Source organism: Nyctereutes procyonoides, unplaced genomic scaffold (genome assembly GCF_905146905.1).
Source record: "Nyctereutes procyonoides isolate TBG_1078 unplaced genomic scaffold, NYPRO_anot_genome, whole genome shotgun sequence".
NCBI classification, from domain to species: Eukaryota; Metazoa; Chordata; class Mammalia; order Carnivora; family Canidae; genus Nyctereutes; species Nyctereutes procyonoides.
Window position 1 is genome coordinate 17393530 of NW_026575125.1, and position 25482 is coordinate 17419011.

The window sequence follows — 25482 nt, forward strand, 5'->3', positions numbered from 1 at the left end:
TTTTCTGAAGCTAAGAAATATGCCTATTAAAATGTGAATTGGATGCTGAGAGAACTCCTTTTTTTGATATGAGGGAAGATGTATTTGTCGCTTTTTGTGGATTTTCAGACACTTAAATGGTTATTGGTGGTGGTTGTAATTTTAATGCCACTTGTTACAACTAGGAATTTCTTGCTGGCGATTTCAGCTAATAGCATCATTTATTCTGTGCTTCATTTAGTCAAATTTTGCCTATCTTTCTATGTTCTTTAATGCCTTTTTCATTTTTTAGTCATTTAATTTTGTATTCTTTCAGTTCTTGTTTAAAGGTAGAAACATTTTCAAAAAAATTATAATTTAATTTTAAATTATCATAAAGACTTCTTTGGGGTTAAGTAGCCATTTCCATTTTCCCATGAAGCTTCTACTTTAGCATACTTTATTTTTTTTATTGCTTAATGTATAATTTTTAAATAAGATTCTCAAGAATGTTTACTTTTTAGTGTGGATTAGCTTGACGAAAGTAACACAATTAGTAGACAAAAATATATTAAATATATTTAGTATTTACTGTGTGTTTTATTTGGTACAAAGCGTACTGATTAGCCAGATAATATCTGCATGATAAACCAGTTGAAATGGTTTTCTGTGATTTATCAGTAAATACAACTAACCAGTTGAGTTAAACAATAGGATTGACTAATTTGTTTTCTCTGAAAGACTAAGTTGTTTTTTTCAACCACTTTAATTCATTGAACCAGCTGGCACAATCAAACCTGTTACCCGTGTAAACATATTTAAGAGTCTTTTTCTTCCACATATTTACTAATTTAGCTCATCATGCTAACTGATGATATTTATAGCAACTCTTTTATTGAAAATAGAAACCCAGAGAAAATAGCAATTTGAAGGAAGCCAACATGGCTAATATTTAAGTTTACTAGAAGGGGAAAGGCACAAGTACCCTAAGGAATCCTAGTAAGAATCCCAGTAGAATCCTAGTAATAATCCAGGCAAAATAAAATATTCTGTTGGTTCTTACCTCACACTTCCTGGGGCTATTTAAAATATACTTGTAACCACTAACTATTATTTTTTTTCTTCCTTCCATCCTTCCTTTCTTCCTCTTTGTCTGGGGAAGGCAGAGATGGATACTAACCAAGAAAGATGATCTTTAGTCCTATAGATAGTAAAATAAAAGAAAGGAGTCTTCAGAATAGAAATAGTGACCCTAAAATAAAAGAAAGAGAATAAAAGTGTGTTATTTAATAGCTTATGTTTTTAGAACTTGTTCTTAAGTTGACTTGCAATATTAGAATATTTTAAAATAAGAGATGTTAGAGCATTTTAAAAGCATAGTGAATGTAAGTTTTTCTCTTACAGGATATCTGTTAATAAATTTTGGAAAGTAATGTACTGCATAATGGATTTTTTTCTTATTTCTATAATAATGAAACATAGACTTATTTTTTATGTCGTCTGTATTTAATACCAAGATGTCCTGACAAAGAGGAAAGCAATTATAAACAGAATCACATCACAGTGATTATATATATAGTGTGTCTAAAGACTTGATCTAAAAAAACTATCATTCAGAGAATGTTGTACAGGCATTTAATACATTACTAGAAACAATACAATTCTTCGTTTTCTCAGGCTGCATGGTGTTCATCCATACAGATGACTCTTGATCACCTACATTATCTCACAATTTCCCATTACCAAGATTTTTGTTACTAAAAGACACACATGATTTAACTGGACACTCTTTCAAAATCAGCATAAACATAAGTCTACTGCATACTCCAAATAGTATTTCAAAATCCCTTAACATGTATAGTTTCTGACTTCTTTTATATCATGAGATAGAATTTTGTAGAGTTCCAAAATAAATTATCAATTCTTTTTCCCTTCTATCTTTAATTTCTAATTTCACATAGATTAAAACTTAGCCATCATTTTGGCAGGATGTATGATTTCAACCTATTAAGGTGAGCTGTGTAATAAGGAAGGTAAAATCCACGAACTGAGTCATAAAGTATGTAGCCTACCCTAGTTGCCTACATTGTACATTGTATTTATGCTTGGTTTTTTTTTTGAACATTTTGTTTATCTGTACAAAAACACTGTCACAATATAAAATAGCTGTAATAGGCCATTTTTTGTCCAGTGATACATGTTAAAGTAATAGAACTGTGGGTCTATATAGATATGCTAAAAGTGTTTGCATATTGGCTAAAATGGCAACATCTTATGTGAAGATATAGTTCATTTTGTGATCATTACTTTTATGTTTGCGATTACACTAAAATTCTTATTTTTAATGTGTTATTGTATATATAGGTAATCAGTAGGATCTGTAAGATAAACATGAAAATTTGTGAATTTTAGTCTCACTTTAGGATAATTTTTCAAACCAAAAGATCATTTCCAAATGCTGTGAAGCTTAGAATTGGAAGTGCTCTTGAGTTAATGCATCCTGGTGTATCACTTAATTCAGCAAATATGCTATCTTAATTGTTCTAAGTATTTAATACTTAAACAGGCATGAAAATGCAGTCTGAGGTTGTGTATCTAAACATTATTTTAAACAATGATAAATGTGTGTGCCTATGAAAGGTGAAATGATTGTGTTACATTAATCACCATACTTTTGAAGATGTACCATAAAATGACCTTGAGAAGACAGTTAGTTGTGTTTATATTTATGAAAAAAGAAAGTATTTTCTCGTATTGGCCTTTCATCCTCCATTTTTGTAACCTTTTCTGAGAATCTGTGACATTCTGCTAACTTAAGAGAATGGTATATCTTTTTGGGAAAAAATACAAAATATCTTTCTTGTATATATCAATCAGGATGTGAGTGAGCTAATTCTTTTGAAAGTTACTCTTTATTATCTTCCCTTCAAAGGTGGGATTCCAACAAAGCAAATTTAATTTAAATAAGCTTCTGACTGTGAAATAAATCTTACCGTTATGAAACACTACATGGTGCTTTCACCTTATAAATAGCTTATACGTGGTTATGCCGTAGAATAAGGTGAGTTGAGAACTAAGTGGGAACCTCAAAAGTAATAAACTAGTTATTTTGGAGATTCCAAGGAATATCCAGGTACTAAATAATACGCTTCTTGATTTCAGCCAAGTTCAAAAGCTTTGCAGAAATAGATCATTTTAAAATGATAACTATGTGTCGTTGTTGTTGTTTTGTGTGTTGTTTGTGTGCGTATGTATTTTCTTTTTCATTTTAACCAGCCTCTTATACCTAGAAGTCCCACAAGCAGCGTTGCTACGCCTTCCAGCACCATCAGTACGCCAACCAAAAGAGACAGTTCTGCTCTCCAGGATCTCTACATCCCCCCTCCTCCTGCAGAACCATATATTCCCAGGTATAAAACCAACCATCATGTTGTTCTGGGCAACTTCTATCTAAAGACTAGTCTAACTGTATGTAAACCATGAAGTAAATTGTCAAGGAACACCTGAAATATTTTCTTAGATAGTAATTCTGAATGCATTCTGGAAAACTATTGCACTGTAGAGAAAGCACTTTGATTAGTAGTAACAACAACTACTCTGTATTAAACACTATGCATGAAGTATCTTGTAAACATTATCTCATATAATAGGAAAGAGTTGGAAAGTAATAAATAGCAATTAAGATTCTTTTAATAAGTAAAGAGTAAGTGAGGGTCTTTGGTTAAGAAGCCCCAGGAAATCCCAAGTTACTCTGAAGCATTCCATACTTTTTGCTAAAAGAGAAAATTACAGATAACTTTTATGCCTTCTTAAATATATGCAGCAAGGGAGCTTTTGGGAAGAAAGGTAGATGATAAGAAGGGAGAGTATTCTTTTTCCCCTAATACTTCTGTATCTACAATTTCTCCTTTATTAGTTCATTAATGTTTCTGTCAGGAAGTAGAAAGAATTTGCAAGAGAATGAGTTGCCTTTAGAATCTATTTTCTAGATTTCTTGAGGCTGTATCTCCATTTCATTTCCAGATTCCTATTTGAAATTCCTGGCAGGTGTGGAAGATTACAACTTTGTGCCATAATGCATTCTGTCCAAAAGCATTGTGATATCCAGCCTTGTGGAATATAAAAATTATGGAAAAGGGCCACCACTAAATGGGAATAATTGATACCAGTCACAAAGAATTTGGCTCCATTTTTAAATTAGTTGTGCAGTCATTCAAAAACAGTAATTTAAGGTCTCTTTTCAAGCCACACTTCATATTAAATTTCTTCAGTATATAAAAGAACTGAAATTCCTTGTTTTCATTAATTTTCATTATCCTTCAGTGTACCTAATGTTCCATTCTCTCAGATATGATGGTACTGACATTTTACGATCTAAATGTTACATGACAACATGGTGTGTCTACAAATACTGTATTGTTGCCTAGTAATAAAACTGTAGTCCATTTTATAAACATTTTAGTTCTTAATTTTGAAAATTAAATGTAGCTGTGGGAACATGGTTTATGAGAAAATATAATTGACTAAGCTGGCATTTCACAAATCTTTCTAGTATATAATTTACAGTCTTACATTAAATTTATAATCAGATGTACAGATCTTTCTGATATCCTAGCCAAACACAAGTTGCATTTTGATTCTATTAAGATGGTGTCAGACTTTCTGAATACTCTTGCATGAGGAGCAATAAAAACATGTGTGTTTTGAATAGTGACTCTTTTGGTTTGTTTTCAATTTAATTGGAAATATTTTTATTTCAATGCAAATGATTATTTCAGATACCTCATTCCAAGGGCTACATATACAGATAAACATCAGAAAATTGTTTTTATCAAGTCTCTGCAGTTTTATAATCTTCTTTCTTTTTCTCTTGGTTAGGGAGGAAATTATTATAAAGAAAATATATCCTATAAAGAAAGTGTTTAAAATACACTTCAAAAGACAAAAGAATGAAATGATTGAGTTCTGTCCTCTCAGTATGGTGGAGATAAGATTATGGCAATGTATTGAAGCCAACAAAAAGCTTGAACGTGCTATTTAGAAACACGAAAGATACAAGAAGTTGAAGTATCAACATCGTGGTACTTGGTTTGTCAGTATTCCTTGAAAGCTTCATACTTTTCAGTGAAATTCATAATCACTTTAATTGATCCTTAGTCTAGTGTGTAATTTAATAGAATTTTCTAGGTATATTTTGAGTCAAATTATTATTCAAGTCACACAGTTATTTAATATAGCACAGTCAGAACAATCCATATATCAGAGTTCCTTTTTATGCATCTTTGTACATATAAATTATCTGCATTTTCTGGTTTGACTTGAAGTTATGGTATACATACAGCCTTGGCACTTTTATCTCATTCTCTCATTTTGATATTAAATGTGGTTCACTTAATTTAACTCATCTGAACATTTCTTTTTGCCTATATTTAAAAATCATGTTTATGTAGGATAGGCATGTTAGTGTTCATTTCAATTGTAAATAATAAAAATCTCTCTCATTTTAAAACCAAAAAAAAAAAACCTTAAAAATGTTAGGACTAGTTGTCAGGTAGAGATTCTTTCATGGGCTTGCAATTGAACACATTTATTCCAGAAGAAAATGTAGTTGAAAAAGTACCTTTTTCTCTAAAAAGTACCTTTTTTCTCTAAAACACTCATGTATGTGGAGTGAGTGAAATTTGGTCAGTTTTTAATTATATGTCTTATGACTTTACATAGTTTCATTACCATAGTATATAGTGCATTTACACACTTAACTGAATTTCTTTTTCTATGACAAAAATCAAGAATGTGTATATCTTTGCACAACTCTCAAGTGCAAACACTGATTTCTCTCATTAATTTTACTCTGAGCCATTAAATATTAAGAAAATCCATTAAAGCAGTATTCTAACTTTTCATCTGTTTCCTTAAATCCTTTTCAGAGTAAAAGCATAGATTTGTTACACACATAAGGTTAAAAAAAGTTTATTTTAATTTGTACAGCAGGACAAATTAACACATTGAGTTATTCAGGGACTCGTGATGTGAGTACATACACACAAGCACACATACAGAGATACAGACACAAATATGCACACACACACACACAATACATATATCAATTCATTCTACCGCAAAGATTTTTTTTGGTTTGCACATTTCTTAATTCAACTTTATTTGCATGCATTTCATATAGACACATCTAATAAATCTTCCTTGTTGGTATGAGGTCCTCCTCTAATACCATTACAGAGTAATACCAGCCCTTGCAATTTTCTGCCATGGGGATGTCCATATAAATAGAGCATGGTGAATTAACTAGGGCTGAATCACCCTCTGATCTCAGCTGCATTAGCATTCATGTCACAGGCCTGATAGAAATGTCTGCCCATTTATAGATAGGCAAAACCTTACTCCAGTGCTACGGGTTTGTTAGGGCTGTTTTCGAGCTAATTGCAGTGTCAATCTCTTTTTGATAGAGGACTAACAGTAATAAACAACATCAGGCAATATGTTCAGGAAAAATGTTTAGCTTGCTGAAAATAAAATTCTGTCTGGATTTTGTATTTGTTTTCTTCATGTTGCCTAAGAACTAGCTATCCAGTTACAATTTAACAATAAGTAATACTTTTATTTTTGAAAAATAAGGGTGAATAGCATTGTAAATGGCAGTCTCGGCTTGTGACAAGTTAAATACATGAGGCAACTTGCTGATTCAATCAGTCTTGAGCATATTATTTACTACTTTCAGCATATTTCAAATACTAGGAATGTAGCTCTCTTCATTTGGACAGACCTAAATCTAGATATTTGCATATACCTACAAAAGTGTAGTACCCTAGTACACAAGTATAGAAGTATAATATTCGTGTTGAACTGTAACTCATATTTTGGAATTGACATTAGATTTATAAGCCCATCACAATTTTATAAGACATAATATCAATTAAAATTTTGGTTTTTTATCTGTCTTGTTATAATTTAGTTAATTCCGTTGATCTAAGATTTCAGTCTTAGCACTTAACATAAAATTAAATTTTTATCTGGTTTGATAGCATTCATGGCACTGTTTAGGGTAGAACTGAAAGCAATTAAGAACTAGGAGGAAATAAAATTAATGATCTGCAAGGGAAAGAACATTGCATTTACATTCATAGTGGTGTTCTAGAAGACAGGCTTTTCTAACAAAAAAACTTCATAGCTAGTCAGTGAAACATATCATAAAATAAACAAGTTCAATTTAACCCATCCAAAGTGGAGTATTTCTACCAAAATACTACTCATTAGGGGCCCAGTTGCTTGGGCTATGTAAATTAATACTATATGTGAGTAACAGTTTTAGGGATCCCATAAATGATGAGATTTTTCTTTTCTAGAATCCTATAGAAGAAATCAACCTGCATCATCCTAAATTCCATATTTTGTCAGGTTCCTCTATCCTATCTCCATAAGAAATGTGTAATGAAATTTTGATCTATCCATTTAGAATTAGTTCTATGAATGTATATTTTATTTTTTATTTATTCATGATAGACAGAGAGAGAGAGAGAGAGGCAGAGACACAGGCAGAGGGAGAAGCAGGCTCCATGCCGGGAGCCCAACGCGGGACTCGATCCTGGGACTCTAGGATCCCGCCCTGGGCCAAAGGCAGGCGCCAAACCACTGGGCCACCCAGGGATCCCCTATGAATGCATATTTTTAATATTAAATGAGATCCATAGATTTTAAATACTGAAAGTCTATTCAATAAGGTCTATTTTAAACTAATAACAAGCTATCTGAAATTCTTAAGAATACCAGTTTATAGAACGCTAATTTGGTTCTTAAGGCTGCTAATATCCTTACAGAGATGGTAGTTTTTAAACACATCCTTGTTTTTAAGCAGCACAAATACTACTATGCATCAAGTAGTTAACCTGGCACAAAAAAAAAAACTATACTGTTAGCGTTGTTAAACTTACACGTACTGAATTGAGCACTAAATTTATGTGCTGACATGATTTTCCTCTGTATGACATAGTACAGTGAAAATGGAGTAGAGCAGGAGTTAGAAGATCCAGGGTTCATGTCCAATGTTGTTATTTATTAGCTGTATGGTGTTTAGGCAAGTCATTTGACCTCTCTGATCCTCAGCATTTATTTTCCTGCAATATGGGAATAATTAAAAATTGCCCTTTAAACCTCAAAGAAAGTTTGGAAAGATCAGAAGATATATTGTATGAAACGGATATTATGAACTGTGTTACACCCTCTCTGCCATTTTACCACCCTAACACTTTCCTACATCCTTCTCCTTTAATTTTTCCCTTTCTTTAGAGATGAAAAAGGAAACCTTCCTTGTGAAGACCTCAGAGGACATATGGTTGGCAAGCCGGTGCATAAGGGATCTGAATCACCAAATTCATTTCTGGATCAGGAATATCGAAAGAGGTTTAATATTGTCGAGGAAGATACTGTCTTGTATTGCTATGAATATGAGAAAGGAAGATCAAGTAGTCAAGGAAGACGAGAAAGCACCCCAACTTATGGTAAGAGTTCTTTTCTTACATATGTCTCGCATGAGAACCTCTATTTCTTTTCATAGTCTTTTGGGTTATGAAAATGACTTGATTTACTTGATAGCTTTTGAATGTTTATAATTGATCTGTGTCTGTCATGTACTTCTAAGTGGAATCTCAACAATATGAAGCATGATATTAAAAATTATTCTAAATTTTCCAAAGATAGGTAAGAATGGTAGGTAGCATTTTAGCTCATTAATGACTTAAGGAAACCTTGAATCACATGTAATTTTTGTAACATTAGATATTGCCAACTTGGAATAATTCACTTTTCCTTTTTTAAAGAAAGATGAATGCTTCCTATTAATTTGACTTGTATAAAATTAACTCCTTATTCCTCAGGGATTAAAAAAAACTTCAGATAAACTTTCTGAAGGAAATCTCACCTCAATTTTTGTGTTTTTAAGAAGTTGGAAAATTTGAGTGGAAGTGGATTCTAAATAGGAAACACACATTGTATTTAAATCAGAGATGGCCTTAGAGTTACCACATCCCTAGGACTTTTCATCTTTGACTTCTGTTTTTCCATGTATGACCAAGAGAGTAACCCAGTCACAAATACTTTAAATTTATACATTGTATACGAAGATTTGCAGATTAATTTGCCTAAAGTTAAAGTAGTAAAGCTATGATCCCATTGCAAGAATGAATGGATTTAATTGGAACTCTATGCTCCTCCTTTTCCAGTTTTCAAACTAATCATTTTAGTGAGGAGCATAGAGAAGGGGAAAGACATGATCCTTGATAATTAGTACTGATGATCAGTGGGAGCTGAGCAGGACAGACAGTTGCTTTTAGCTTTTTTTTTTTCCACTTGCCCCCCTTCCTTGTCCACCATGGCCATATGTCTCCCTCCTGTGGTCCCAAATGACTGGTCATCATGTACCATATTACATGTGCCTTATTTCCTTACAGCTTTTTGGTAATAATTATGAGAATATGTATGAGAAGGTTTGCCCAAAATGGTCCTAAAGAATAGGAACCATACTTAGCTTACCTTGTGTTATTCTCTGTACATGTGCCTTTTTATCATAATAATAAGTAATGATTTTTTTAACATAGCTCCTCAGTTAAACTATTCTGCTGGCACTTTTTTTAAAACTGTCATAATTTGAAGGTATTTGCACCTTTGCTTTTTCCCCCATTATAATATAAATGTCTGCAGTACAGAGCAGTATAGAGGCCTGCCATCCTTGTTATTCCTACCCCTGCTTTATCACTTAAATCTTTATTTTTACTCATTCATTCCAAACACTTATTGACTACCTAGTGTTGGATAGGCAGTAATGTATATCAACTCTTTTTTTACCTCTTAGAATATTTTGGCTGCTTTTACTTATTTTTAAATAGATAAGGATGTTTAGGGGGAAATCATAGTCACCAGATGAAGTAGATTACCAATAACTGTATAAAGAATGTTTACTTGGTTCTTACTTGAATGGCTATGAATTGTTAGTCCCTTCAGACTAGTTTTAAACCACCTAGTGTCATCATGTTGCATCCTAGTTGTCATCATATATATAAGCATATATATATATATATGCTTAAAAGAGGGATAGGAAGTTTTTTAAAAAGTTCTTTTAGGGATCCCTGGGTGGCGCAGCGGTTTGGCGCCTGCCTTTGGCCCAGGGTGCGATCCTGGAGACCCGGGATTGAATCCCACATCAGGCTCCCGGTGCATGGAGCCTGCTTCTCCCTCTGCCTGTGTCTCTGCCTCTCTCTCTCTCTCTCTGTATGACTATCGTAAATAAATAAATAAATAAAATAATAAAAAAAAAGTTCTTTTACTGGGCAGCCCAGGTGGCTCAGTGGTTTAGTGCCGCCTTCAGCCCAGGGCATGATCCTGGAGACCCGGGATCGAGTCCCACGTCAGGCTCCCTGCATGGAGCCTGCTTCTCCCTCTGCTTGTGTCTCTGCCCTCTCTCTCTCTCTCTCTCTCTCTCTCTCTCTCTCTCTCTTTCTCTCTCTCTCTGTCTCTCATGAATAAATAAATAAAATCTTTAAAAAAATAAAAAGTTATTTTACTTTTGATCCTAGAAGGTTGTTTGTTTTTATAACTTCTGAACATGAAATATGATCTGAACCATCAGTGGAAATACTTACAGATACTTCAGTGAAGATTTTCTAGCACAGCCTGTAGGTTGTGCCAGGTAACCAGTGAGTTAATATATTAAAACCTTTTTAAAATCAGATCATAAGTAATAAATTCTGCCTGTTACACACATTAATTTGTGTCCTTAATTTCCCAAAGATTAATTCACTTCTTAATTCATTCAGTTAATATTTGTTGTGTACATAAAGTCATCCAGTCTGTAGACTCAAAGGTGAATAAAACATAAATTTTCCTTAGAAGGCAATCATAACCAAGAGGGAAGAAACAAAGAGATGCATTGTAATAACTTTAGGTAAGTAGGAGTATGTGAACAGAGTAGTACTGTAGCCTGGGAGCTGAAACCCCAGAGTCTTCTTGGGAAGTCACATTAAAAAAGTGACATTTATGAGGAGTTTTAAATGATAAATAGTCATCCCCTAGGGTTTCTAAATGTTAGTTATCCCCAAACCTAGATCTGAGATCTGGGGGTTATTGTAAAATCTCTCAGCCTAGACCTGAAAGGTCCCAATACAAATTATCCCAAAACTTGATAAGCAATTATCAATGACTTTTTTATTTAATCTATAAAGTGGTCCCATTACATAGGCTTCCAAGTGTGACAGTATTTTCTTAGATTTAAAAAATAATGATAATAGGGGCACCTGGGTGGCTCAGTCAGTTAAGTGTCTGACTCATGGTTTCATCTCAGGGTCCTGGGATCAAGCCCTGCATCAGGCTCCAGGCTCAGTGGGGAGTCTGCTTCTCCATTTCCCTCTTCCCCTCTCCCCCTCTTGCGCTCTCTCTCTCTCTCTCTCTCTCTCTGTCTCTCACAGATAAATAAATCATTAAATACATAAATAATGACAAAAATACATGATTCTGTTGAAGCATATTATAAAAAAGCCTAAAGTACAAAAATGTTCATGTTTCATATTTTCTAGAAATGACAGTAATTTAACATGCTAGCACTTGTGTGATGCCTTAAAATGTAGTGAATAAGGCCTTTATGCTTACAGTGCTCAACTTACTTCATAGTCACAAATTACCTTATCTTGTATATGAGCTTAGCCACCATTCTCTCCTATTAACTCCCCAGATTACCTTTTTTTTTCAAAGAGGTTTAGAGTTAAGATTGTAAGAGTATAGATAGGATTTTGAGAAGCAAAGGAGAAACAGGATTCAGTTCTTATTATGTGCTTTTGGTTAAATATGTATATACTTATCATACTATCTTAGTACACTCATATTTTAGAGTTAGATATATAAGACAAAAATATTTAGGGAAGCTCTGTCATTGGACACAATGACAAAGAAACACACATATAAAGAAAAATACCCGAAAATATCCTAATTTAGGGAAGCTCTGTCATTGGACACAATGGCAAAGAAACACACATATAGAGAAAAATACCCGAAAATATCCTGGGCTTTAAAATACATTTTTTAACCAAGGTTCTCATTTCATATCATAGACCCACTAGTTGTTGCTAAGAATGAGTTAAGAGAAGAACAATTACTTGCCCGAATCTATCAGAAAAGTGTAATATGGATAGATAGCAGATGGCCCTTCTAGAAATAAGTCAGTAATACCTGTTAGCTTTTATATATGCCAGGCACTGTGCTAAGCATTTCAAAGGCATTGACCCATTTAATCCTTGCAACAATTCAATGAAGTGGGTGCTCATAGAATCCTTGTTTTAGGTTAAATAACTTACTCAACTAGTAAGTGGTAGAGCTGGGATTAAATACCCATGGATTTTTGTGGGACTCTACCAATGGTGCTAGCTAACTAAATGTGATGACAGTAACTTGCTAAATTGTAGAGAAATAATTTCCAGAAATTGTATCACTCTTTGCAAATTCAAGCATTTGATTTCAGGCAAGCAGAAGTAGGTCTGATTTTGTGTGTTCTTGTATATTTCTGTATTTATTGTCACTAAACTAAACATGTTTTTACATAGCCATGGCCCTGACAGACCTTAGGTAGCTAAATTGAGGGATAAAATTAGCAATAATATGTTATGTACTTTTAAAATCCAAGAACATAAAATGGGTTTTACTTTCCTAAAAAGATAGATGAGACGAATTTCTGGAAACACAGATACAGTGGAGGAAGCAGCGTAGATCAATGGTTACTAGCACTGGCTGTGGCATCAACTCTACATGGTAATCCTGTCTTTTATCTAGTGTGAGTTTGGGGATGTTGGTCTCAATTTTCTCCCTTGTTAAATGAAGATGATAACACCTGTCTTATAGACTTTTTGTAAGAATTTCATGACAACACATTGCAAGTTGCCTGGAAAGTGCCCAGTATGTGCTAGGTATTTATTTCCATTGTTGTCACTGTTGCATAAACTTTAGTGTTGTTAAGAGAATACATATTAAGTATTCTCATCTCACAGAAAACAAGGTAACTCTGTGAGGTGATGGATGTGTTAAAATAGCTTGATTGTGGTCCTCATTTCATAATTCTCTATATATCAAATAGTCACATTGTATACCTTAAATATATACAATTCATAGAATACCTCAATACAGCTGGGGGAAAAAACAAAAGAAAATAAAGATCTCAACATGTAAATAGTAATAATATCAGCCATTTAAATTCTTTGACGAATTAGATGGGGTGAATAGACGATTCAGTTTTTTTAAAAATAAATGTGAAAGTTAGAAGAGGGGAAAGAGGACAGCATTAAATCACTTTAACTATTTGGTCTCATATGCTCATACTTCAAAGGTAAAGGTTCAAATCTGATGAAATCAGTTGCTTGGCAACTTTTCAGAATGGCCATATTCCCCATCAACTTTCCCTTTCGCTGTTCACAGACTCTTTGCCCTTGCTATTCCAGCATACCACATTTCTATGCATAGAAACCTGCTAAAAGGTGGACACAGTTGGTGGAGTCCTTTTGTGGTTGTTGAGTGCTCATATTTTATAAGAATAGGAAGAACACATATTTTTACAATAATATCACATAATAGTATTGGTTTGAAAGAATCCAGACCTTTTCCAATTTATTGAGAATCCAGGACCTCACAAAAAACACATGAATGAGGGCAAAGCTGTTATTTTAGAAATGTTCCACATGTTATTTGTATACATTGTGCATTGAGGAAAATTAATTTCCATAACATTATACCTAACATTTTCCCCTCGAGTAGCTGGGACAAGAGAAAACTACCATGTCCCATTTATCCACATGAATAGCAAATGGCTTGAAATGACTTCAAACAGCATGGTGAAGAACCTATGGGCAATGACACTATGAACTACTCTATCACTGTGAGGAGAGGAAATTATCTGCAGGCTCCAGAGTCTCTTATCACACTGCAACATCGTCTTTGTCTTATAATCTCATTCTACTTTTTGGCCAGTTAAATTATAATTAATAACATTATTCAAAACATTTCTTAAAGCATCACGTATACACGATACAGTCATACTTCTTTATTTTGGAATACTTCTCTCCTTCCTATGATTTTTAAATGTAAATTGTCTTCCTAATCAGGTAAAAGTTCAGCTGTCATTCATCAGCTATGCTTTTAGAAAGAAAAGAAATTGAGATACTAACCACACAAAATGTCTTTGTTCAAGTAAAATGTACCACTTCCAAACCAGAACTAACCACAGTATTAGAAATTATTGAATCAAAAATGTAGAAATATACGTATACTATAGTCACAGGAATTCTTCTACCTTTGGACTTAATTTGTACGGTTCATAAAGACTGTGTGTTGATTAGCTTCACAAAATAATTTTGAACATCAAACTGATGGTGACAAGGGACCATGTAATAATGGATAGAAAAGTAGTTCAGCAATATTTTTAGAGAAATAGAAACTTGTCTGTTCCTAATGTAAATATCAGAGTAAGCAGTGAGGGAAGGCACTCTTCCCTAATTTGTGTGATTTTACTTATAGAAATAGCAGAGCATGTGTTTTGAAGTCAGAGAGATCTGAGTTTGGTGTCACAGGTTGGCCTTTAATAACTGATTGACCTTGAACTTGAGCCTTACCTCACTATGTTTTTGTTGCCTTTTTTTTTTAAAAGATTGTATTTATTTATTCATGAGAGACACAGAGAGGCAGAGACATAGGCAGAGGGAGAAGCAGGCTCCCTGTGGGGAGCCCGATGTGGAACTCCCGGATCACGCCCTGAGCCAAAGGCAGATGCTCAACCATTGAGCCACCCAGGCGCCCCTGTTTTTGTTTCCTTGTCTGTAAAATGGAATGGCAATATTGCTTGTGGTGTTTCTATAAGGGTTAAATGAGATAATGTATGTCTGGCACTTAGGGCTATTCTTGCCGCATGGAAAGTACTCAAGAAATAGTGTCCAAATGGTATAATGAATTATTCCTGGTTATAAATGAAAATGTCCCAAAGATTGTCAAATGCCTGTGGATCAAATTAACACTTATCCTCTCCCTATGGAGGGATTTAATAAAGGACAAAGGGGCTGAAAGTATTGCCTTGTTTTTGGTCCCTTTACCTACCCAATAACCAGCCACTTAAATCATAGCAATTAAAAGAAATATGAATAGAATTGGTCCATTTCTTTTGGTTTGGTTTTGAAAACCAGAAGGAAGAGCATTCAAATAGGTAATAGCACTAAAAACTGCCCTGATCCAAATCTTCTTTTAAGTTCCATTGTGGAAACCACTAGCTCATATTCTGGACAGAAGGGCCTGAGTAGAACCTTACAGCGTCAGAATTCTGAAAACAGTTTGGATCTTTTTAGGTTTAAGATTAATTGCTAGGGGAAGAAAAGGAGAACAAAAATAATATATAAATAAAATACTTGGAGACTCTCAAAAAAATAAAACCAGGCAAGAAAACAATCATCCTGAACAAATTAAAGTGCTAGGCGATGGATAAAATAGTAAGATTAAGGAAAAGGAACTCTTAACCAAGTTCCAGAGTATCAGTATTTGGGTAAAATGGAAAGATTAGCAAACCCAAGTCAACAAAACTGATGCAACTGTCAGAAGAAAGAAGTCACTCTTAAAATGAATTCATCAACAGAAAGATATGAACTAGATGAAATAGTGATTCCCTTAAAGACAAAATGGGAAGCCAAGAGTAGAAACAGCCTAAGTCAGTGATTCTCAACTGGGGTCAGTATTGCCCTCCAGGGAAGATTTGCAATTTGGGGGAACATTTATAGTTGTCATAACTAGAGGTGGAAATGCTACTGGCATCTACTGGGTAGAGGCCCAGGATGCTAGTACACATCCTACAAAGAACAGAACAGCTCCCAGCTATAAAGAATAATCCAATCCACAATGTCAAGAGTTCTGCTATTGAGAAACCCTTAACTAACTTAAGAAGAATCAACTGCACACAGATTTAATATGGAAGCAGGTATATATGAGTAGAAAATCAAAGAGCCCTTGTATGACACCGGGCCAATTGCCTTTTTTTTTAATTCAAAGAATCTCTGAAATTATTGCCCTGCAAGGAGAGACCTACATTTAGTCACAACACAGTCTCTGGGCAGAAGTAATATAATGTTGTGTCTGCTCTGCAATAGAAAACCTAATCATGGTATTCCCTGGAGCAGGAGAGGACCCATTGTCCCTAGTTGAAATCAAAATGCATTTTTCCATATGGAAAAAATATAATAAATGGCAGCTAGGTAAAATTTAAGAGTGGTTAGTGTGAGCTTTCACATCACAATGTGGATTAAGAATCCATCATTTTCCCCAAATATGTTCTTCAGATGTCTAGTTCTGAAAAAGGATGTTTTTAAAAGAAAGAAGTTATCTGGTTAAATAAGATTGGGAAGCTCTGAATATTTTATCCCCTTCTTGGCGATTAATAAGTGCACATTAGCATACTAAAGGCTTTGAAGGTCTTCTTGAATTTGGGTTAGCTTATTGTTTCCTGAATGTATTTGTACATTGTATCTTTTTCAGTTTTGGTCACAAAATACTTATTAACTTCTCAATGGAACTAATGTTTGATGGAATATATTTTGGAAAATGCTAAAATAGACTTTTGCAGCTCCTCTTAAAGATCCATACCAATGATAAAAGTTTGTGTTTTAAGTTCCAAACCTCTAACTTAATAGATAAGCATTTTGAAAGGCCTCTATTCTATTTCTTTTTTCCTTTGAGAAGGGTAGAAAGGAGAGGAGTGGGAAAAGAAAGAATCTTAAGCAGGCTCCATGCCTAGTGCAGAGCCTGATGCTGGGCTCCATCTCACAACCCTGAGATCATGACCTGAGCCAAAATCAAGAGCCAGATGTTTAACTGCAGGCAACCTGGAAAAGCGTCTACTCTTAGGTCAAAGCATACCCAAGCAGACAGCTTGCTGAATGTTGTTTTCATTTCTATCTTGCAGAAAAGCCATTTTCTAGAATAAATCTTATTTGCGATAAAAAGTCCAAACTCAAGTAATAAATACTAACTGGAAAGATCAGTGCATGGTGTTCTATCCTCCAGGCTCCTTGTAGAATTAATGGTATCACTGCAAAACAATTTGCCAGAAATCATGGAGGAAATAGTTCCCTGGGGGGGGGGGAGAAAGAAGGGAGGGTAGAAAATGTCAAATATTATAAAGAGTTCTGTTAAAGAAGAGATAACTAAAGACTGTACATTGATTATTTAATGACTAGAGATATTAGAACAAAAAATTAAGACAGTATACAATCATTTAAAAGTATACATGTGATAACCTAGCATTATTTTATAAGTAAGCTTATAAGTTGACACATCATGTCAAAGCAATGTTTTTTCCATCTTTGTTAAGATGATGGATAGGAAATACAAAGCTACATCCACATTTTATTTTCCAATCGTCTATTAGTACTTCACATAACTTCTAAGAACTTTTTGCAAGAGTAGCAAACTGGCTGGGAGGACACTTAAACAAAAGCAATATTCATACATGTCACTAAATTGTTTTTGAAGATAAAAGAATTGGATTTTCGTGTGATGCAATGGTCTTGAATTTGTCACCAAGGCAATCTGATGTGGCAAAGAGAGCACTGGGATAGGAAGTTAAAAGTATATTCCTGGACTGACTCCAACACTGACTACTGATGGAATCCTGAGGAATTAACTTTGGTGTGTCTTTTCAGTTTTTCATCTCTACCTTTCTTGCTAGTTTTACTGACTTGTATATTCCCAAAGGAAAAAATATGTGAAAGGAATAAAGTTATTACAAGATGTCATTCTGTTTATTTCAAAAGAGAGTCTTCAATTGATGGTCTTAATCATTGTCTTTTTCACTCTTCGTGAGAAAAGAGGACTCTCTTCCATATGTTGATAAGATTTTCAAGACACTGCTTTACTAAGATTTTTTGTAAAATATGGTGACTAATATTACACTGTATGTTAACTAACTGGATTTTAAACAAAAACTTGAAACTACAGAAAAAATAAAAGAGAGGGCTTTAATTTGTAGTTGTTTAACTTGAAAATGGAATATTTTTAACCAATAATATTTACATACTCATGTCATTTTTCTTGTCCATAACTGTATTAATGCTGAGCACAGCATGGGGCAATAGTATTTTAGCATAGCTCATTTTTTTACCCACCAGAGCCTTCAGAGGAGGACCCAGAAGTCTTTTGCCGCTTTGCCGCTTAAACAGTAAACCATCTGAATCTTTCCCAGTCCTCACACCCCTCTAATGTAGAAGAAGTAACTCTATGCACAGTGGCAGACATTTCAACATATAAAAACCTGTCTTTCCAAACTCTAATGTATACGGCCCAGTTGTTCTCTTGGTAGAATGCTTACAAAAGGTAATCTGCTTCAAAATATAATAGGCCTTGAAAACAAGTCTTAAAAGTTCCATATAATTTTTGATACGGTTAAAAATTTTCTCCAATAATTTTTACATTACTCCCAATTTAAAGTCTAGATCACTTTTAGAAAGCAATAGGAAAATATACAAACAAGATGTAGCTTATTCTTTGAAATGAGATTTTGTTTTTGTTCTCCATTAATGAAACTGAGAAGAGCTCAAGTTAGTAATAATTGGGTTTCTATTTGATTTTGATTATTTAAGGCCTTAAAGCCAATATTTAAATAATCATCACATTGAAATGTTTATGATCCAACTTTTTCCCAAGCTCTTTTATCTAAAAATGAAATTTAAAAAATATGGCCCTAAAGATCAAAGTGCCTGTTTTTACTTATTTTATTAGATCCAGATATGTTGCCTTTATTCTTAAAAAATTACTGACTTTCCATTCAGTTCCGTTTTATTCCTCTTTAAATGTGTGATTATCTACCTTAAATTACCTCGGGATGTTTTCCTAGAAATGCAGTCAACCATCTGAAAGTAATTTTTCTGTCTGGTATGGGGGGAGTTTGATGGGTATATGTGGCATGCTTGTAGCTTAACATTCCTTACTACACTCATTTTCATCAAAATATTGGCTAAAATATTCAGAACAGATGTGTATATGTGTGTGCGTATGTATATATTTTTCTCCTTAGACTAGAGAAAGCTTTTTTTTTTTTTGTGAGTGTTAAAGGGTATGTCAGACTTCAGTAGAAATTTCTCTAAAGTCTTTTTTCGACTCTTTGGCAACTGTAAGAGAGACGATTGCTTCTCGGGTGCTGCTTATCACCCTAAAATTTAATGATTTTAGCATGTCTGAGGACGGAATTAAGAAGGGGGGTAAATACAATTGAAGAAGGCAGCAATTCGGTAGTATTTCAACAGACTTCATGGGTAGCCTAACATGGGAATGTTTCTACATATCAGGAAGCAGGACGCCTAGTTCTAACGTGATTACCAAACTGCTCTCTGAGGCTTAGTTTGTTAGAAATGAAGGAGGTTGGTAAGGTTGACATCCTACATTAAAAGGAAGCGAGAAAGGGAAGGGATGGGAAGGAAAAATGAGGGGGAGGGGAAGGAAAAGTTGACAGGAAGGAAGGAGAAAGAAACTATATGTGTGAGGAAGGTCCCCTGTTTACTTTCTTAACAAATAACCAGTCACTAAGTATTGAACAGTGACTGTGTTTAAGGCACTGTACTATGCACTGGAGATACCACAGTAAACAGAGAAATTTTCTTGGTGAAATTTACATTCTAGAAGAGAGGCTGAATTGAAGCAACTAATTTAATGAATATTTATTTGACTATAAATGGCACACTATGAGGAAAAACTATACAGAAAATGAGAATAAATACATAGAAACCCAACCTAGAGTAAGAGGTCAAGAAGAGCATCCCTGAAGAAATGACATTTTTGCTTAGCTCTCAAGAGTGTATGCAAATTTAGCATGAGAAGAGGAGAGGCAAACCAGAGGAGGACAATCCTGGGTGCCAGATAAAGGAAATGTTTCAAAGAAGGGAGTAATCCTCTGTGTCAGATGCTACAAATAAGTCAGAAAAGTCAGAGGTTCTAAGAATTGTCTATTGGATTTAGCAACATGAAGGTGCGAGTGACCTTGACGATGGCAATTTTGGTATAGTTTGAGGGCAAGAGCCTAATCAGAGAAGGTTCAAGAAAGAAAGAGGAGGCGATTCCACATAAAAGTGAGATCCTATACTATTTGTCTTTCTGTGTCTGGCTTATTGCATTTAGCATAATGTCCTTCAGATTCATCCATCATCACAATATTAGCATTTCTATCTTTTTATGGCTGAATATTACTCTGTTGTATACATATACCATATTTTCTTTATCCACTCATCCATTAATGGACATAGATTATTTCCCTGTCTTAGCTATTATGAATAATGCTACAGTGAATATGGGATCAAAGATACAGTATCTTTGAGATACTAATTTCATTTTCTTTGGATATGGACCCAGAAGTAGGGTTGCTGGATCATATGGTAGCCCTATGTTGTTTTTGAGGAACCTCAATACTGTTTTCCATTTTATATTTGAAATTTGAGAACAGGTCTCAACTATTCTCACCACACATATACACACATACAGATGGTAACCATGTGACCTGAAGGATGTGTTAACTGGATTGTAGTCATCATTTTACAGTGTATATGTGTACTATGTCATCACATTGCACACCTTAAAAAGTCATGTTGTACAACTTTAATATATAATATTTTTATTTGTCGATCATACCTTAATAAAGCTAGAAAAAAGGAAAGGAATTAGAAACAGAGAATATAAATGAGTTTTATATTCTAGGAGTTCTGTAATGGAGAGCAGAGGAATGAAGTGGTAGCTGAGTGGCAGTTTGCTGGTGAAGAGAGGTGGTGTTTTTGTTTTTTAAAGATTGAAGAAATTACAGCATGTTTATTTGCTAGTTGGAATCATTGGGTAGTAAGGGAAGAATTGATGCTGCAGGAGAAATAAGTGAGCATTGCACAGGAGATGCCTTTGAGTAAGTAAGAGGGACTCAGATTCAGCAAACGGCCCAGTAATTTGGGGATATCCCTAATGTCCAGCATCATTCCATTCAAGCATTCAAAAAAATTTTTAATCAATACCTGCTCTGGGTCAGTGTCTTTGCCAGAAGCACTCATAACAAAGATACCTAAGACCTAATTTCTACCAAAAAGTAGAAAAACCTTTAACAGACAGATATAATATAATAACATATAATAATGCATATATACCAAAAACACTATGAAAAATACCAGAAGAGGGATCCCTGGGTGGCGCAGTGGTTTGGCGCCTGCCTTTGGCCCAGGGAGCGATCCTGGAGACCCAGGATCGAATCCCACATCGGGCTCCCGGTGTATGGAGCCTGCTTCTCCCTCTGCCTATGTCTCTGCGCCTCTCTCTCTCTCTCTCTCTCTCTCTCTCTCTCTGACTATCATAAATAAATAAATAAAAAATTTTTAAAAAAAGAAAAATACCAGAAGAGTGAGCAATTAGCTCCACCAAAGGGCATTGGAGCATTTGCAATAGCACCAAATATATGCTTTATTATCTAAGGGAAATGCCAGTTTATTTCCAAGCAATTCTATACAGTAAAATTAAAACATAGCAATTTCATTTTAAAATAAGTTCTTTAGATCATTATAAAGTACTCCATCATTGTCAGTATTCTTTTTTTAAGATTTTATTTATTTAATTTTATGTATTTTAAAGAGAGAAGGCACAAGTAGGGGGAGGAGAAGAGGGGAAGAGAATCTCAAGCAGACTCTACATTGAGCATGGAGCCTGATGTGGGCTCGATCTCACAACCTCGAGACCATAAGCCAAGCTGAAACCAAGAGTTTGGATGCTTAACCAACTGAGCCATCCAAGCGCCCCTCATTGTCAGCATTCTTAAAATTATATTTAGTGTTCTATTTATGTTTAATTACAGCTATATATAGTCATAATAAAAAAAACCACTTGCCATCAATTTCAGAATAAAAATGCAAACAAAATCAAAATTAATTATCTTTTAACTCTATATTTATTGGAATACAGTAAGAAAGGCAGTGCATAATACTTGCCTCTATGAAAGCCCAACTTAGAAAGAAAGCTCCAGATGTGCAACAGATATGAAAAGCCAGGTAACAAAATAGTTTAACTGTGAGACACTAGCACAGAGATATCACAAGGCTTATAATAAGGTGTCAAATGTACTCTACAATTAATAAATGATTTATGGTTGGAGGAATAAAATTAAGAGGAAGTGGCCAGCAGGATTTTTGAATGGGCTCTTTTTTACTATATTCTTGACTATTGTTATTAATTTTTATCATGAATTAGTAAATACAAGTGTTACTACCTAAAGAGATGTCTTAACATTTTTCAGATTCCTAAAGAGATGTCTTAACATTTTTCAGATTATCTTTCAGAGATTTATTTTTAGTATATGTACATTTCCATAAGGAATGAGTCAAATGTGTTTTAAAAGCCTTTAAAAGTCATTACAAATGTAAAAACACTTTATATATATTAATAATAGTGTAAATTTGATTTAAATCAAACAATAATGCTTATAGTACTCTTTTTTTTAACCAGTCATACTGCAGCAATAAACCATAAAGTTCTTTTTCCATTTGAACTTTGCTGTTTTGTGAAACTAAAGTCCTGCTAGACATAGGCAGTGGCAAACATTTCCATGCTGCAATTCAAGATCTCTGTATTTGGAATTAGAAATTATTTAAGCCATTGTCTTTTTTTAATTTCCCAAGGACTGCTGTTTATATGAGTGTTACCTCATTCTGTTTTATTAAGTCTCTTTCAATTTTTCAACACAATTAAAAAATTTATGAAAGGAGTAATACTTATAAGCAACATTTCTTATAACTAAACAAATAATACTTTTTAAAATAATTATTTTTCCTTTCATTGATAAATTCATAGCTTTATAACTACTAAAAGCAAAAGCCCTGATGTCCTCCAGAAGTGAATGTTAATTAAGATTTTTATCTCAGTTTTTTGTTTAATTCAATACCTTTTTCTCAATTTTACCTTAGCAATATACAACATACTCTACTAATAAGTCACCAGAAAGTCAGTGTTTAATCTTCTGCAAATTTTTCCTTATGGTTAATAATATAACCAGACATATCAAAGGCTTAATTACATGCCTCAATGACTTAGTTCCTTGAGAATCTCAGAGATGACCCAAAATACAATGAATACAATTACATATTTCATATTCTATATGTGAAGTATGTTTCTTCTTGTTCTTGTGCATATATATTTGACTCCAAATAACCAATCAATTATTTGAAAAGTATCAAACTACTTTATATGTACATATAATAACATATAGAGCAAGAAAAACAACTGCTTATTTATTGGATTGTTACTTTCCAAAGGATTTTCTTGGTGGGATGTAGAAACAGGGTTAGGGCTGTTAATTGCTTCAGTTTCAGTGTGCACGTGCTGAGATGGAGTTTATTTTAAAAAACAGATTCTAAAGAAATAAGTTGTAGGAGTTTTGAAAACACAGAATTCAGAACATTGAAAGTCTGGAGGATTGATTCTGTCAGGCAGTTGAATAGACATGACAAAACTAAATCTTTCTTGAAAGCTTTACTCAACCCTGGGAAGGCAGGATACATTGACCTGCATCAGCTCTCCCAAAGCTCTCCCTTTGTAAAAGTGCAAAGATCTACTCAGAATTTTGGAATTGTGCTTATTTATAAAGGTGTTTGCATACCTTGAAAGGAAGCCACATTTAAATAAACACTACATTTATTGGCTCATTAATAATTTTATCATATTTAGTTCATCTTCAGACTTTCAAAGAGCTTAACAAAATATACTAGGTAAACTGTCACTGTACATAATATAAATCCATAAGGTTACCTTTTGCTTAGGAACAGAATTAGGAGTATTCTAAAAGAATTTTTTTTAAATACATGGACTGATCATAGTAATTGGTCGTGAAATTTAGCTGGGAAAGGAGGGAAATGAAGAGGATATACAGTGACCAAGAGGTGCTGGAAGGTGGGAACATCAGTAGATTAAGGAGGAGGATTTTTGGACTTGGAATGCTGTGAGGATGGCACTAGAAATAGGTGCCAGTTGGTAGGTGGTAGTTGAGGTGGTAGTTGAAAAGTGGGATTCTAGAAGGGATTACAGCCTTTGCAGTTGACACGCTAAGCATATGACCACAGGAATGGATGGAAGGAGAGAACCTCAAGAAACTGAGAGACCAGAATATTGGAGAGTGAATATTGAAGTCATCAAGAATTATGGGCAGAAGTGGTGTTTAAGTGCCTGGGTTTCAACCCCAACTGTGTGTCATTGGGCCAGTTACATAACCTGTCTCAATTTCTTCATCTGGTAAAATGAGGGTAATGATAATATATTTCTCACAGTTACAAGGATTAAACAATGTAATACTTAGAAAACCCTTAGACAATATTTGGCATATGGTAAATGATATGTGTTAGTACTATTACCAAGAGCATCATAATCAATCATTATTATGATCCAGTCCCGTATGAGTTTTGGCTTTTCATTCATTTAAAATGTATTCAATGGTTATTATATGCCAGGCATTGTGCTAGATTCCTTTTTAAACTTTTGTATGCTTTTCTTTGACTCTTTTGTGTTTCAAGAATTTAAAGTTGATCAAAAATAATATACTGCAGCCTCACCAAAAAGTTATCCTTGAAGTCTATGCCATGAGTTCTGCTTGCTAAAGTAAAATGCTATTTAGTAAGAACACAGAGGGAAACAGGACAAGCCAAAGCAGTGATTCCTTGGATCTGGAAACCAGACTTGTTCACAATAGCAAGAGATGCTTGGGGGCAGACCCAGCTATAGGCCATAAAAGGGAAGCTGGCCATATTGCTAAAGCATGGTGGTATATCCAAAAGGTATTTATTATGATAGGAGTTAGGAGGCAGTGAGGATGGGAAGTTCACATTGTAGCCTTCCAGCATGCCACAGTGGGTTAATGTCCTTGCAGACAGGTTAAACATAAGGGGCTAGTGTCGTGGAGAATGGCTATCAAGATGTAGATGTGTGGGCACTGGGGAATAAGACAGAGATCCAGTGACTGAAGAGAAAGTAAAAATCCCTAAAATGTGATACTCTTTGTAAAGGACCATATCCTTAAAGTCTGGGGCTCCTAAGAGAGCAAACCTAGGCTGTTCTTTATTATTTATGAAAGGATGCCTTAAGATTGCATTATCACCTGGCCAATTGCCACAGGCAGTTTCACCTTCTGGCTCAAAACACACATTTTTCATCTACACAAATGCCAACCGTAACGTTGCATATGAGTGAGTGTGTTTTGCAGACTGCAGCTAAAAATCAGTGTTAAGTATGAGCGGACATGGGGAAGAAAAACAATGATGTGAATTTTGTTCTCTGTGTTTAGGCAAGCTACGACCTATATCTATGCCAGTGGAATATAATTGGGTGGGGGACTATGAAGATCCAAATAAGATGAAGAGAGATAGTAGAAGAGGTAAGTGTTCTAGAATTTCAGTGTAGGCTGGGTTGTTGGAACAAAAAGCAAATTTAAATGTTCGTTAAATAGGT

The 25482-nt window shown here is 34.3% G+C and overlaps 1 protein-coding gene across 1 annotated transcript in view; it reads left to right on the forward strand.

Moving 5' to 3' along the window:
• The window catches only part of CNKSR2 (connector enhancer of kinase suppressor of Ras 2), a 274536-nt gene that overhangs the window by 163287 nt on the left and 85767 nt on the right, over positions 1–25482 (forward strand). The window contains exons 10-12 of the mRNA XM_055339141.1: positions 3252–3368; positions 8260–8471; positions 25319–25408. Of these exons, the coding sequence (XP_055195116.1) occupies positions 3252–3368; positions 8260–8471; positions 25319–25408 (419 nt within the window). The remainder of the gene's footprint in view (positions 1–3251; positions 3369–8259; positions 8472–25318; positions 25409–25482) is intronic.